The 16758-nt window shown below is 41.5% G+C and overlaps 1 protein-coding gene across 1 annotated transcript in view; it reads right to left on the bottom strand.

Moving 5' to 3' along the window:
* LOC124716796 (thyroid adenoma-associated protein homolog) overlaps nt 1–16758 on the bottom strand; it is a 222189-nt gene that overhangs the window by 108298 nt on the left and 97133 nt on the right. The window contains 2 exon segments of the mRNA XM_047243345.1: nt 1592–1775; nt 8518–8685. Coding sequence (XP_047099301.1) covers nt 1592–1775; nt 8518–8685 — 352 coding nt within the window.

Genomic DNA, 16758 nt, shown 5'->3' with positions numbered 1-16758 from the left:
GGTTACTGGAAAACAGATTAATCCTAAAATTTAACAGGAGATGCTTATTTTCTCTTTACGTGTTTAATTCTTTCATCACAAGAACTGTGAGGATTTTGAAAGGAAAAACAGCTGGAATTACAGTGAAAAGAATTGGCAATCAATGCTTATGATTTGCAGATGATACTGCCCTAAGAGTTGATAGTAAGAAACATATCCTGAATATCCTTTCTAAATTTTCAACAATACAGAAAAAGACATTATATATTACACTATGAGACCAAGATGCTGCTGTGTTCGATTATATTTTTACTACAACAGGCGTATATTGGTATGACTGCCATTTTCAGGTTGTATCGGGTGGTCTTGATATCTATACAATATCGCTGCCTTAGTTGCCGTCACTACTGTATAAGTTTGCTGCTTTGATGTTGGTGTAGCTACAGTACTTGTTAAATTTTAGCTGGAACAGTTATTTCTGAAGTTGTTGAATTATGAAAGTTTATTTCATAACAGCATTACTTGACAGATGTCTTGGCAGTTGACTCAGAGAAGTGTCTTGGGATGCTTACTGCTCATGTTTTATATTAATGACCTCGTGGATAATATTAATAGTAACCTCAGACTGTTTGCAGATGATGCAGTTATCTATGGTGAAGTACTGCCTGAAAGATGCTGCATAAATACTCAGTCAGATCCAGATAAAATTTCAAAGTGGTGGAAAGATTGGCGACTTGCTTTAAATATTCAGAAATGTAAAACTGTGCACTTGACAAAACAAAAACAAATATGAAACCCTATGACTATAATATCAGTGAGTCACTGTTGGAATCAGACAACTTATACAAATAGTTGAGTGTAACACTTGGTAGGGATATGAAATGGAATGATCACATAGGCTCAGCTGGGTGTAAAGCAGGAGGTAGACTTTATTTATTGGAAAAATAGTGGGGAAGTGCAATCAGTCTATAAAGGAGATCACTTGTGTGACCAGTTCTAGAATATTGCTTGAGTGTGTGTGATCCATACAGAACAGGACTAACATGGGATACTGAATGTATACAGAGAAAGGCAGGACAAATGGTCACAGGTTTGTTTGATCCATAGGAGTGTTACAGAGATACAAAGGAACAGAAGTGGAAGACTCTTGAAGATAGATGTAAACTACCCTGAGAAAGTCTATTAACAAAGTTTGAAGAACCTGCTTTAGACGATGATTCTAGGAATATACTACAACCCCCAACGTACTGCTCACATAGGGATCACGAGGACAAGATTAGAATAATTACAGAGTGCATAGAGGCTTTAAACAATCATTCTTCCCATGCTCCATATGTGAATGGGACGGGAAGGAACCCTAATAACTCATACAATGGGAGGTACCCTCTGCCATGCACTTTCGGTGCCTTACAGAGCACGGATGTAGAAGTAGATGTCTAAAAGTAAAATACATTCTATTGTCAATAATATAATGTACCAAACACTGTTAAATTTTATGTCCCTATTACAGATGGTTTCAAGCATTTCAGGGGGAGGCTCTCCAGATTCATGTAGAATACCTCCACACTAGTGACCCTAACATTAGGAGATGCCACCTCAGCAAAGCACATACGGTCCAGGGGTAGCGGGCTCTCCGACCCAGACTCCAAGTCCACCGCCCTCCGCACGGCAGACGGGCGCGTCGTGAACCTGGCGAGTGTCGCCAGCAGGTAGGCGGCCGTCACCGAGTCTGGGGGGCGAGAGCTCTCGCAGAGGGTGAGCCCTGCCCGCAGCAGCGTGAGGCACTGCGTCTCGTCCTGCAATGACACGTCACACAGTGCAAAAGTGAACTGCCGGAGCCTAAAAACTGAGAGGGGCGGTCACGCAGGGGCTGTAGCACTCTAGTTATGCTCAGGAAGATGAACAGGAGGAGGGAGGGAGATTGCTATTTAAGGGGGAAGTAACGGATTTGGGTCCAAAAAAAGCTATTTTGCAAAAAAATTATTTTCTTAACCTACTGAGTTTAATCTATGTTGTGTAGTTTCAGCTCTCTGAGACTGCAGATGTGTGTGTGTGTGTGTGTGTGTGTGTGTGTGTGTGTGTGTTATGTGCCTATCGTGATTCAGCACCTCCACTACATGGTGAGTAGCAGCTTTCCTTCTCTCGTACTGTTACATTCCATCCTGGATTTTCCATTGTTTGATAATGATAGGAGCATTAGAAAAGCCTTTAAAACATTAAACTGTTTAACTCTGCACTGGCAGACACTCCCACCTTTTCTGGCATTTGGGAAACTGCTTGCTTCCGCAAAATTTTTGAGAGTGACATCGGTCATTTAGGATTAGGTCTGGACCGTGAGCAAGATGTTTGTTAACTTTCAGGGCTTCCAGCATAACATAAGGTATCACACCAAATATCTTCAAGTCAAAAAGAAAATAAGGTATTGGAAATATATGCAGTTCACCAAATATCTTCAAGTCAAAAAGAAAATAAGGTATTGGAAATATATGCAGTTTTCCATACCCAAGAGGGTACTGTGGCCATTGCCATTGCAATGGTAGCCCATGTTTGTTTTTCTGATTTATGGGGACATTTTCTACACGTCTTCACATCCTAGTATCTAAAAGAATACCAAGTGGCTGCAGCAGAGCATTTTGAATCAGACTTTTGTATCAGCCCTAACCCAAGAAAACAGAGTTTAAAATAATATTACTTAATTAATTCAAAATTGTCACAAAGGGATGGAATGTTGGATAATAGCTTCGTCCATAATAGTGATTAGAAATCAGTTTTATCTGTTACATTATGCATGTGTTTTGGAAGCGACTAACTCTTATTTGGGTAAACAGCTTGGCACTTTCCCAGCGAGTAGTGTGGCTACTTTTCTGATAGGACAACATGTTGTTGGCATTTGTGACCCACAGCAGAAACTATCAAACTGGAATAAATAACAAGAAACCATGTTTGTACGCCAGAAGACAGTGTTTAAACATTAATATTGTCAAAAATTATTACTATCCTCGTGGGTGCCCAACAAGAATAATACATATAACATATTACATGAGACAACTTTTTTTTTTTTTTTTTTTAAATATATTTTTGGTAAAACAAAATGGGACAAATTTCCTCCATCAGTCTCACTGACAACAATGGCGATGCATATTAGAGGTAATATGACCACTTCTCAACAGGCGGCAGCAGTGTTCTGGACAAAAAATATGCAGTGGCTATTCTGTCATCCTTGCCACTTCACCACACCTTCCACTACCGATCTTACTATTAACTGGTAACCTAAATAAATTATTTTATAACAACAAAAACAATCAATTACTGACAAAATTATTTAAATGGGTAGATAAAAAATCTACACACCAAGTGGTGGCAGAACACACACATAAAAGACTATTGTAATTGGCAAGCTTTCGGAGCCAGTGGCTCCTTCTTCAGGCAGAAGAGTTGAAAGGGAAGGAAGAGGGGTGAAGAAAAGGACTGGAGAGGTTTGGGAAAAGGGCTAGATTTCGGGAAAGTCACCTAGAACTGCAGGCCGGAAGAGACTTACTGTTTGGGATGAGAAGGAATAACCCAAACGGTAAGTCTCCCCTGGCCTGCAGTTCTGGGTGACTTTCCTGAAATCTATCCTTTTTTCTAGACCTCTCCAGTCCTTTTTCTTCACTCCTCTTCCTTCCCCTTCAACTCTTCTGCCTGAAGAAGGAGCCATTGCCTCCGAAAGATTGCCAATTACAACCGTCTTTTATGTGTGTGTTCTGCTGCCGCTTGGTGAGTAGATTTTTTATCTATCCAATTAAATAAATTATTTTGTTATATTAATGACAGAAACGGTAATATGAGACATGATCACGAAAGTTTACTAAATGTTTTGAATGTTATTTTTTGTTTACTCATTGCATTGTATTACAACAGCCTTAATTTGATTTCAAATTACTCGCTACAAACATGTACAAAATTTGAAGATGACCATTTGTATAATGTGCAAACACACACGTCCATATAATTTCCATTTGAGATTCATACCATTGTGGCTGATCAGTGCTAGCTGGTCACACTCATGAGTTGTCAGCACTGAAAGACATACAGTAAAATATTAGCCCCCCTCACTTCTATTAACGCCGGCCGCAGTAGCCACACTACATACCACTCTGCCCCTAACGTAAGCAGCAACCTTTACTTAGCTTAAAGCCGATTCAACGTCAATTAAAGTGAAGCATATCTTAAAATGTTACTGTCTCAGCGAATATTTTTGTTTCTTAGTGAGAAAGAAAAATGCACTGTTAAATCTCTTAGCATTAGTTGTTTTTGAATTCTCTGTAGACTGCTATAAGCACATTGCTAGTATTATAAAATATGGCTGAGAACGGTGGGATGCATGTGGTCTGTGGGCCATAGTTTGATGGCCACTGACATAGAGGAAGTGTCGTGTCACAGACAGGTGCAACAGGGGCAGAAAAAAAGTTAGAAATTTTCAGCTTTCTGACTAAGTCTGTCTTCAAAAATAGAAAACTCACTCACACTCCCAAAAGTACAATTCTCACTGCATTTCAGGTGAGCAGCAATGGTTGGGTAGTGGGGTAAGGAGGCAGCATGGGGTGGAGAGGAGGAGGGATAGCAGGGCAAGGGTGGGGAAGATGCTGTAGTACTGCCTGATGGAGTGGGGATAGAAAAGAGTTGGTAGGTATAGCATCTGGAAGCTGTGCAGGGAAGGGGGATGGGCTAAGGGGCAAGGAAAAGGGAAAAGGGCAACAGAGAAAAGGGGAAAGATTACGCAGGTGTGGTAGAGGAGTGGAAGCAGGGAAGGAGATATGTAGGTGGAGCGAAGGTCGAGGCAGGGGACATTAGGTGAATGAAGGATATGTTATACGGAGAGCTCCTATCTGTGCAGTTCTGAAAAGTTGGTGTTGGTGGGAAGAATACAGATGGCACAGGCTGTGAAGCAGTCATTAAAGTGAAGCATATTGTGTTGGGCAGCATGTTCAGCAATAGGAGGATTCAGCTGTCTCAGCCTCAGTTTGGCAGTGGCCATTCTTGCAGACAGACGCCTTGTCGGTTGTTATGCCCATGTAGAATGTAAACCAAATGGCTGCATCCGCAAGTGGCCTGCCTTTTATGGGGTAGGAGATGCCTGTGACCAGAATGGGGTAGGTGGCAGTGGGTGGATGTACTGGACAGGCCTTGAATCTCGATCTACTGCAGAGATACAAGCCACGAGGCCAGGATTTGGGAGCTGGGGTGGAGTAGAGATGCACGAAGATATCCTAGGTTCAGGGGGGTGGTGGAATATCACTGTGGGAGGGGTGGAGTGAATAACAGGGATCATATATCTTCCCCCCTCCCTGCCTTACACCTCTTCTGTACCCCCATGACCCACTCCAGCAAGATTGCTGCTAACCTCGAACACAGTTGCAGTCATACCTCAGGATCCAGAGGTGACAGAGGCCATGCGTGTGTGAGTTTTCGGCTTCCAATGAAGGACTTACAAAACGGAAGAGCTTCTAGCATTCAATTTCATTGTGCATGCCTGCGTTTCGAAGGCTCCTCTAGGTAGTGAGATGAAGTCTATCCATTCCATATCACTGTTTTTCCATCACGGACTTTTCACTGTTTACATTCATATTCTATGTCAACAAATTTGTCTTCTTCAGAAATGATTTTCTCATCCATAGCTGCATCACCAACAACTGTTGCAAAATCGATGTTGTTGCCACTGCAGGTCAACAAGCTGTAGCTGCGATACGAGACTGTTCTTGCTGACAGGTTGTGGAATTAATACAATCAAAGCCCTTCGTAGTCATAGTCGAAATTTTCTGCATGCGCCGCTTCATGATTGTTGTGATCACCATGAAACTTTTGCATTAAATCTAACGCAAAGGTCCACATATTTCACATGTTTTGTTGTTTGACCACGTATAGTGCTAGTAGCTTGCAGCTCTCTTTGTGTTGCTCTGATGTTTTTGGTTTAACAGCAATATTTCATTATTTTTTGTGATATTTCACAAACAAGCAATGTAAGGGATAGTTTGTGTGTTTGTAGTTTTCTGCCTAATGGAGCAGACACAGTACTCTATAACCTCAAAAAGACGACTACTGTGCAAGAGATGCAGACAAACACAAACGCAAACAGCACACAAAATAATTAGGTCAATATTTGCACTTTACAGTGACAATAAATTCTTGAAACTCACTGTGGTAAGCATGAAAGAATACGTAACTGGTACAGAGTTTCATTATTTAAATAACAGATTACAGTTACAGGGTTTCCAAAAACATCAATTACGATGTATGCAATTAAGTCACACATTTCTACTTCCCAGACAGTTACAAGTTCCGGTTACATCAGCAGCTAAACATATTACAAAATTTACATAGCAAAAATCAAAACAATGGAAAATCGAGGATGGAAGGTAACGATATTGTGAAAAGGAAAGTTGCTCCTCACCATACAGCAGAGATGCTGAGTCGCAGATAGGAACTATGAAAAGACTGTCACAAATATAGCTTTCAGCCAGTAAGGCCTTCGTTAAAATTAGACAACCACACACACACACACACACACACACACACACACACACACACACACACACACACACGTAAACACACACACAAATGCAACTCACACATATACGACTGCAGTCTCAGGCAGAGGCCACACTATGAGCAGCAGCACCAGTGCATGATGGGAGTGGTGATGGGTTGTTGTGTGGAGGAGGCTGGGGCGGGGAGGAGGAGGGGGGAGGGATAGTAGGGTACGGTGGCAGACAGTGACGTGCTTTTGGGGAGCGTGTAGGAGGAGGTGGAAAGAGGGTAGAGCAGCTATGTGCAGTCAGGAGGTCAGACAGAGGAGAGACGAGCTGTGGGAAGGGGGATAGCATAAAAGGAGAGAAGTAAAAAGACTGGGTGCAATGGACGAATGAGGGTAGTGTACCACTGGAATGGGAACAGAGAAGGGGCTGGATGGGAGAGGACAATGACTAACAAAGATTGAGGCCAGGAGTGTTACGGAAACGTAGGATATATTACAGGGAAAGTTCCCACCTGTGCAGTTCAGAAAAGCTGGTGTTGGTGGGAAGGTTCCATATGGCACAGGCTGTGAAGTGGTCTTTGAAATGAAAGATGACATGTTTGGCAGCATGCTCAGGAGCAAGGTGGTCCAATTGTTTCTTGGCCACAGTTTGTCTGTGGCCATTTATGCAGACAGCTTGTTGGTTGTCATGCCCACATAGAATGCAGCACAGTGGTTGCACCTCAGCTTGTAGATCACATGACTGGTTTCACAGGTAGCCCTGCCTTTGATGAGACAGATAATGTTTCTGATCAGACTGGAGTAGGTGGTGGTGGGAGGATGTCTAGGACAGGTCTTGCATCTAGTTCTATTACAGGAATATGAGACAAGAGATAAGGAGATGGGAGCGGGTGTTGTGTAGCAATGGACGATTATATAGTGTAGGTTAAGTGGATAGTGGAATTCCACTGTCGGAGGGCTGAGAGAGATAGTGGGCAGGGCGTTTCTCCTTTCAGTGCACGACAAGAGGTAGTTGAAACCCTGGTGGAGCATGTAATTCAGTTGCTCCAGTCCTGGGTGGTACTGAGTTATGAGGGTAACACTCCATTGTGGCCAGATGGTGGGAATTTGGGGAGACTGGAAATATAAGGCGTGGGAGATTTGTTTTTGTGTAAGGTTGGGAGGATGATTACATTTTGTGAACACTTCAGTGAGACCCTCGGTATATTTCGAGGAGGATTGCTCGTCACTGCAGATGTAACGGTCACAGGTAGCTAGACTGTACAGAAGGGATTTCTTGGTACGGAACGGATGACAGCTGTTAAAGTGGAGGTTTGCTGGTGGTTAGTAGGTTTGACATGGACGGAGGTAATGATGTAGTCATCTTTGAGGTGGAGGTCAACATCTGGGAAGGTGGCTTGTCGGGTTGAGTACGACCAGGTGAAGAAAATGGGGGAGAAGTTGTGAGGTTCTGGAGGAACGTACAAAGGGTGTCCTCACCCTCGATCCAAATTGGCAAGATGTCATCAATGAATCTGAACCAGTTGTGGGATTTAGGATTCTGGGTGTTTAGGAAGAATTCCTCTAGATGGCTCACGAATAGGTCGGCATAGGATGGTGCCATGCGAGTGCCCACAGCAGGATCTGTTAGTAGGTAACGCCTAATTCACATAACTATTTTTAGATAGCAAAAAAGAGTCCCCGAAAATTGTTCTGATGCCTATTATGTATATACATCATACATAAAGCGCAAAAATGAAAGTGGGGTATACGACACATAATGCTCACATTTTCCCACATTTTTGCAAAGTCCCTTGGAAAGTGTAAAAGTGGGGTTTCACTGTATTTTTCTTGCCCTCTCATTTCAAACTCATTTACAGCTACATTTTTTGATTACCATAAAAAGCTCGAGCAACGTAGCTGACAAACTGCGCAGGCCCCTCTCAGTGTCGACACGTGTGAGGGTCGAAAACGTATGAGGTGTCCATGGGAAGTAAAATTCTCCTGTGGGTGCTGCTCTGGCCTGTGCAATGTGTGACACTCACCTCCAACTGCAGTGCCTGCGGCGGGTACTTGGTAATGAGGCGGTACGCCAGCAGCTTATTGTTCTCGTACGTGTCCTTGAGGCACTCCAGCAACGTCACGCCGTTGCAGGGCAGCCACATGTCTGCCGGGGTCCTCTCACCCATTATCTCGGTGCACAGTGTCAGGATCTGAAATGGAGGCATCTATTACACACGTGCCACACTTTTAGGCACGGTGAGGCTGACAACCGACTGAACAAAACTGCAGCTCTACGATTTAAAAACTGTCATTCGAGCTCTACGGCGGTGACCCTAAAACTCTGTCGACTAAACTCCTGCACTTCAACTCGGGGTGACGACGTGAGATATCATTCGCTGAAATGAATGCTGCTCCACATACTTGCATTATTTTGTACTAAAAGTAACAGTTTTATTACCTATTATTATTCTAGTTAGGATATCGGTTGTGTTTACATACTATTACGAACTATTACACTTGTGATAGCACTTTAATTACACTGCCTGTGAAGAGAGCTTCCTGTAACAGTGATGTAACGCCAGGTCTATACAAATATCTTGATATTTCAAAGTATCACTGTTTGTTTTTACTTATCATTAACACCTGACTTCCTCTTGGCATAATCTAAATTTACACAGAGCATTAGATACAGGAAAAATTCTACTGGTCTAAAGTTACCCTAAATGAAAGTGTAACTTTGTACCAGTATCAAAATAGAAATTTTACTGTAACTAGTCTTTTATCACAGACTCATTATATTTCTTGAAAGAAGTATTTTTCCTACAACAGTCTGTTTTCTTTTCTAAACATACACTTCACTTCAAGTCACTGGCACTAAGCAAATTTCTCCTTTATGGGGCATTGCTGAGCAACCTAAAGGCAAAAACAAAAAGGAATAATAATAATTATAGGCAGTTTCAAACAAACTAGAAGTCACGAGAAACATGCCACAGTTAATTACGTAACACAAAAGTTATGTTACATGCATCAGTTTGTCTGCACATCACGAACTACACAGTAGTGTAGAAATGATTGAAACATCACAGTGTCGACTACAAGAAGTGTAAAACATCATAGATATGGGAGCTGCTTGCATGAAAGTCAGCATTTAATGTAATTAACACCAAGTCAAACAATGTAAAACCCAGTATGGAATAATGGCAATATTATGAAAAGGACAGACTGCTACTCACCATATAGTGGGGATGTTGAATCACAGACAGGTACAACAAAAAGATTGCGAAACATGTGAGCACTTAGCCAAAAGGCTTCTAAAGTAGAGAACACATATATTAACATATGCACAACTCACACACGTGACCATTGTCTCTCCAGAGGAATGGTGGCCATGTGCGAATGAGTTGTACCTGTTTGAATGTTTGTGCATTGTCTACTTTAGAAGAAGGTCTTTTTGGCCAAATGCTCATGTGTTTAGCTGTCTTTTTTTTGTGCCTGTCTGTGACTCAGCATCTCCACAATATCATGAGTAGCAATCTGTCCTTTCCATAATACTGTCATGTTAGTACAAATTACACCAAGTGTTAAAGTGCAAACAGATGGTTCACATACCGGCTTGGCTTTTGTGACATCTTACTAGTGACACTCTGACACTGCCATATAGATCATGGCAAATGGTCAGTCTTCACTGCCATTTTTGTGACATAACTGGAGATGTATTTTGTGAGTTGTTTGCTTGTATGTCAGGACAAATGTTTTGAAGGCACGTACGAGGTGCGTTAGAAAAGTCCGTGCAAAAATAAAAACTATTTACCTGTTTGGGGTAAACCTTTTTTATTTTTCGACATAGTCTCCTTTTAGACTTAGACACTTCGTCCAATGCTGTTCTAATTTGTTGATCCCTTCCGAATAATAGTAATTGTCCAAGTCTGCAAAATAGCTATTAGTTGCTGCAATCACCTCCTCGTTTGAATAAAATCTTTGTCCCGCCAGCCATTTCTTCAAATTGGGGAACAAATAGTAGTCCGAGGGAGCCAAGTATGGAGAATGGGAGAGGGGGGTTGAGGGTGAAATGAGTTGGAATCCTATTTCCATTAATTTTGTGACCACAACTGCTGAGATGTGTGCTGGTGCACTGTCATGATGGAAAAGAACTTCTTTGCGGTCCAATCGCCGGTGTTTTTCTTGCAGCTTCGTTTGCAAACAGTCAAATAACGATGAATAATATGCACCTGTAATAGTTTTACCCTTTTCCAGATTGTCGATGAGGATTATCCCTTTTGGTGAACATTCTCCCATGGTAACCCATTGTTTAGATGGTTGTTTGGTCTCAGGAGTATAGTAATGTATCCATGTTTCATCCACAGTGAAGAAACAATGCTTTAAATCCTGAGGATTCTTCCTGAACAGCTGCAAACCATCCTTGCAACTCTTCACACGATTCCGTTTTTGGTCAAGTGCGAGCAATCGCGGAACCCATCTCCCGGATAGCTTTCTCATGTCCAAATGTTTACGCAAAATATTATTTACCCATTCATTCAAGATGCCCACAGCACTAGCAATCACAAACACCTTAACTCTTCTGTCATCCATCACCATATCATGGATTTTATCAATGATTTCTGGAGTCGTAACCTCCACAGGGCATCCAGAACGTTCAGCATCACTTGTGCCCATATGGCCACTTCGAAAATTTTGAAACCACTTATAAACTGTTCTAATCGAAGTTGCAGAGTCACTGTAATGTTCATCAAGCTTCTCTTTATTCTCCTGAGGCATTTTGCCTTTCATAAAGTAATGTTTAATCACCACATGAAATTATTTTTTGTCCATTTTTTGAAAATCACTCGACTTCCTTGATTCACACGAATGCCAAACACAAAGAAATAGACCAATATGGCTGAAACTTGGTGTGCGTTCTTTCCAAAGATGCTACTAACTAAACATGACTTCAATATGTGCCGTTGGTGCCATCTCTCGAACTTTCCACGGACTTTTCAAACGCCCCTCGTATACTAGGATGTAGGCATAACATTTCTCCTCATTTTACCTCTGGGCTGCTTGATAATCCACAACAGAAGTGAAATTAGCTAAATGCCTATGACAAAGTGTTTGCTGCAGAAAAATGATTTCTTTCAGCAAATATTGTACCATTTCAGTGACACCATTTGACACACTGTAAAAGGACCACAGCATCACTTTTCATGTGAGGAAATGCTTAGAAAGCACAGTGCCCTGGAAATTCATAAATATGTTAATGTTTGGTCACAACAAGTACGAAGTGAAAAATATGAATGCCTTGTTCATGTGGAGCAATGCAGATGAAAATTTTCCTGAAATCAAACCCTGTAAAGTCCGAAATAAACTGCAAAACAAATTAGAAAAAAATTGGCAACTGACACTAAATAATGAAAAGTGTGAGGTTGTCCACATGAATGCTAAAAGCAGTTTGTTAAACTTCAGTTACACGATAAATCAATCAAATTTAAATGCCTTAAATTCAACTAAATACCTTGGAATTACAATTACAAACAACTTAAATTGGAAAGAATACACAGAAAATGTCATGGGGAAGGCAAACCAAAGACTACATGTTACTGGCAGAACACTTAGAAGGTGCAACAGATCTACTAAAGAGACTGCCTACACTATGCTTGTCCATCCGCTTTTGGAGTGCTGCTTTGCAGTGTCGCAGTGTGGGATGCTTTCCAGATAGGAGTAACAGTACACTACTGAAATTCACAGAAGGGCAGCACATTTTATATTATTGACTAACAGGGGAGAAAGTATCCCAGACATGTCACAGGACTTGGAATGAACATAATTAAAAAAAGGCATTTCTTGTTGTGGAAGGATCTTCTCATGAAATTTCAATCATCAACTTTCTCCTCTGGATGTAAAAATATTTTGGAGACACCGACCTGCATGGGGAGAAATGATAATCATAATAAAATAAGGAAAATCAGAGATTGCACAGAAAGATACAGATGTCCATTTTTTCCGCTTGCTGCTCAAGAGTGGAATAATAGTGAATTATTGTGAAGGTGGGATTGACGGAGGACATCGACAGGGTGCAAAAAAGGGCAGCTCGCTTTGTATTATCATGTAACAGGGGAGAGAGTGTGGCAGATATGATACGCGAGTTGGGATGGAAGTCATTAAAGCAAAGACGTTTTTCGTCGCGGCGAGATCTATTTACGAAATTTCAGTCACCAACTTTCTCTTCTGAATGCAAAAATATTTTGTTGAACCCAATCTACATAGGTAGGAATGATCATCAAAATAAAATAAGAGAAATCAGAGCTCGAACAGAAAGGTTTAGGTGTTTGTTTTTCCCGCGCACTGTTCAGGAGTGGAATGGTAGGGAGATAGTATGATTGTGGTTCGATGAACCCTCTGCCAAGCACTTAAATGTGAATTGCAGAGTAATCATGTAGATGCAGATGTAGATGTAGATGATTAACTCTCTGCCAGGCATTTACAGGGATAAGTGTGATTTGCAGAGTAGCCATGTAGATGAACCTCACAGGTATCTCACCTGGTCCAGTTGACCTTCCGCTGTTGAGCGATTTTAGTTGGCTTTCTATACCACAATCGATTACCTCAATATCTGCCATTTTGGTTTTTATACAATTATTGAAAGGAGAAGCCACAGTATGATCTTTAGTAGTGAAAGAGTTTCTCAAGACAGATTTCATTATTTTAGCATTCTATCTGTAATTTTTCATTTCGGTACCAGTACATTCACTAAGTAAGTGAATGGATTTATTTATTTATGAATAACTTTTCTGCTACCAGTCACAATTTTCTTTTATTTATATTTTGCAGGCTGCATATTGGGAATGATTCCCATTTTCGAGTGTGTGTTTCTCTGTGTACTATGCCATTTTACATAATTTTTTGGTAGCTATAGGTGAAATTTTGAAAGAACTTTTAGTTAGCTTTTTCTATGGACCATTTGCACACAGTCTCGGAATGAAATGAAACGAAATGTCATGTGGCTAGGGCCTCCCATTGAGTACACCGGTTGCCTGGTGCAAATCTTTTGAGCTGACGCCACTTCGGTGGCTTGCGCTTAGATGGGGATGAGATGATGATGAGGAACACAATACAACACCCAGTCCCTGAGTGGAGAAAATCTCCAACCCAGCCGGGAATCGAACCCAGCCCCCTTGGCATGGCATTCCGTCATGCTGACCTCTCAGCTATCGAGGTGGACATCTCAGACTCATCAAACATCCCCCCCCCCCCCCCCCCTGGTCCCATTCTTCTGTGCACAGCATGCATTCAGAATTACTTAAGTAATGAAACATTTACAACAACTTTTTAGATGTAGCAGACAAAGATAATGTTGCAGGTCTTCCACAGAGTTTAATGCATTTAGTACAGAGGGTATTTGTCTTAATCATAATTTGCTTATATTTATTTTACAATGGTGCTTATTTCTATGTGTTACTATTTTTATTTAAGTGTAGAGTTGAAGCATCTGAAGAAATTCACTGATTCACTTTCAAGTTTTTCATTTCATATTTTATCTTCATATCTTCTATAATGTGAATACAGCTCCAGTTTTTCTAAGATATCCATTTTCTGCCATTTATTTAGTCAGTATGGTGCTTTGACCTTTTGCTCTACTTTTCCAAATGAGTGTTCTGATTATGTATGTGTGTGGCTACTTTCAAAGTTGCGTGTCTGTTGTGTGTACAGGCTTTTAAGGTGCTATGCGTACCTGGTATTAAAATTTTGGTCTGTTTGTCCTAGATAGAACATGGAACACTGCAGGCATTATTTTGCATATTTCAGAGTCTGAGTGTGGGAGATGATTACATGTTGTATTATGTATTATTTTTGTTGTTGTTTATTACCTGTAGAAAGTCCAATTTTTACTTTGCGACTGTTGAAAATATTTGCAATGTTTTGTGATCTATTGCCAATGTATGGGATGCTAGATATGCATTTGTTTTTGTCTTTCTTTTGTGGTGCAGTTCGTATCTGGTCTTTCTTCTCTTTGTCTATGGCTGTCTCAACCATGCAAGCAGTATAACCATTGGCAACTGCAATCTGTTTCACTACATTTACATTTCACTATGAGGTATTTTAGTTGCCCTATGTGGTACTGACCTGTATCCTGGCTGTTTATGGATGTTTGGGTGACATGAGGTTGCAGGGCTTGTGGTGTCAATCACTTTATTTTTCCTATAAATTTTGGCTGTGCATGTGTTGCTGTGTCTTGCAATATTTAGGTACAGATAGTTGATACTTTTCTTTTGTTCATGTTCTACGGTAAGTCTAAATTTCTCATGCAGATTACTCAAGCAATTTAAAATCCCTGTCACGTGTTTCACATCCCATTTCACTAACAGTAGGCTTATTCCATGTCAAGTGTCCTAGTTTAGAAGACGCTCACAGCTTGACCATCTTCAATTTTGATGAAATTTGTACAGTATGTACCTGAGGGCCCTACATGAAATTATGCCACGTTTCAGGCTCACCTGCAACTTGGTTGAGGTGCTAGAGCCGCTTTTGTGAGGACCACTTTTACCGAGACCGAACAGTCGCAAAGAAATCTTCAAGTTTGGCATTCCACTGTTCCTAATGTAAAATGGCTAGACTCTTGCTTCTGTGTATAGTGGTACAACCTTTTGTGCTCTATACACAAATGATGGAAGTAGAACTCAGAAAGCAATGCATTTGGCATAATCTCAGTTCAAAGTGGGCAACATATCATGTCACGAGAAATTTGTACATGCTTAAGTGAGGCGTAAGTAGTGGAGAAAGTGCGCTATGGATCTGGTCTTTTGCCAAACTACTGTCTGTCTGGGTGTTTAATACCAGGTGATCAAAAAGTCAGTATAAATTTGAAAACTTAATAAACCACGGAATAATGTAGATAGAGAGGTAAAAATTGACACACATGCTTGGAATGACATGGGGTTTTATTAGAACAAAAAAAAGTGCACAAAATGTCTGACAGACGGTGCCGGACAGCAAAACGTCAGTGACTGCACGTGACAATCGTGTAATGAGAGAGAGAATGAGATGCGCGCCAGCAGTCGCAGCATGTTGACATTACCTGAAAAGACGCTTTTAGTGAAGCTGTATTATCAGAATGGGGAACGTGCTAGTTCAGCATTACGATCCCATCGCCATAGGAAGGGGATTCGCGCGGGTAAAGGTCCGTTGACAAATGCAGCTGTGGCGAGAATGATTTTGAAGTTTGAAGCCACGGGCTATTTAGACGATAGACCCTGTCGTGGCCGACTGAGCACAAGGTGTAATGCTGCTGAGACAGTTCAGGAAGAAATGGAGACTGTAGCGGGTTCGTCTATGCACGGGGAACTCAGCGCTCGTGCAGTCACACGTCGCACCGGCATTCCATACACTACTGTTTGGTTGGCACTGAGGCGTATCCTCCGATGCTATCCATACAAAATCCATCGGCATCACGAACGGTTACCTAGCGATTTAGTGAAGCGGAGGGCATTTGCGGTGTGGGTGTTTCAAAAGATGGCGGAGATGACGATTGGTTGAGTAACGTGTCGTGGACTGACGAAGCTCATTTCACGCTCCGTGGGTCTGTCAACGCCCACTACTGCAGAATTTGGGCTATCAAAAATCGTAGAACTGTCGTGGAAACTCTATTGCACGACAAGAAAGTCACGGTATGGGTCAGATTTACCACATCTACCGTTATCGGGCCTTTTTTCTTTGAGGAAATGTATGATTCTGGTTTTGTACCTGCTACTGTGACGGGTGAGAGGTACGCTGATAAACACCTGCTGGAAAGTACGATGTTTATGCAGGATGGCGCTCCACCCCATATTGCTAGACGCATGAAAGATCTCTTGCATGTGTCGTTTGGTGATGATCGTGTGCTCAGCTGCCACTTTCGTCATGCTTGGTCTCCCAGGTCCCCACACCTCAGTCCATGCGATTATTGGCTTTGGTGTTACCTGAAGTCACAAGTGTATCGTGATCGACCAACATCTCTAGGGATGCTGAAAGACAACATCCGATGCCAATGCCTCACCATAACTCCGGACATGCTTTACAGTGCTGTTCACAACATTATTCCTCAACTACAGCTATTGTTGAGGAATGATGGTGGACATATTGAGCATTTCCTGTAAAGAACATCATCTTCGCTTTGTCTTACTTTGTTATGCTAATTATTGTTATTCTGATCAGATGAAGCACCATCTGTCATTCCAAGCATGTGTGTTAATTTGTACCTCTCTATCTACATTATTCTGTGATTTATGCAGTTTTCAAATTTATACTGACTT

Source organism: Schistocerca piceifrons, chromosome 9 (genome assembly GCF_021461385.2).
Source record: "Schistocerca piceifrons isolate TAMUIC-IGC-003096 chromosome 9, iqSchPice1.1, whole genome shotgun sequence".
In the NCBI taxonomy this organism is placed as follows: Eukaryota; Metazoa; Arthropoda; class Insecta; order Orthoptera; family Acrididae; genus Schistocerca; species Schistocerca piceifrons.
Note: the sequence above shows the minus strand (reverse complement) of the source record. Positions and strands in the feature narration are given on the sequence as shown.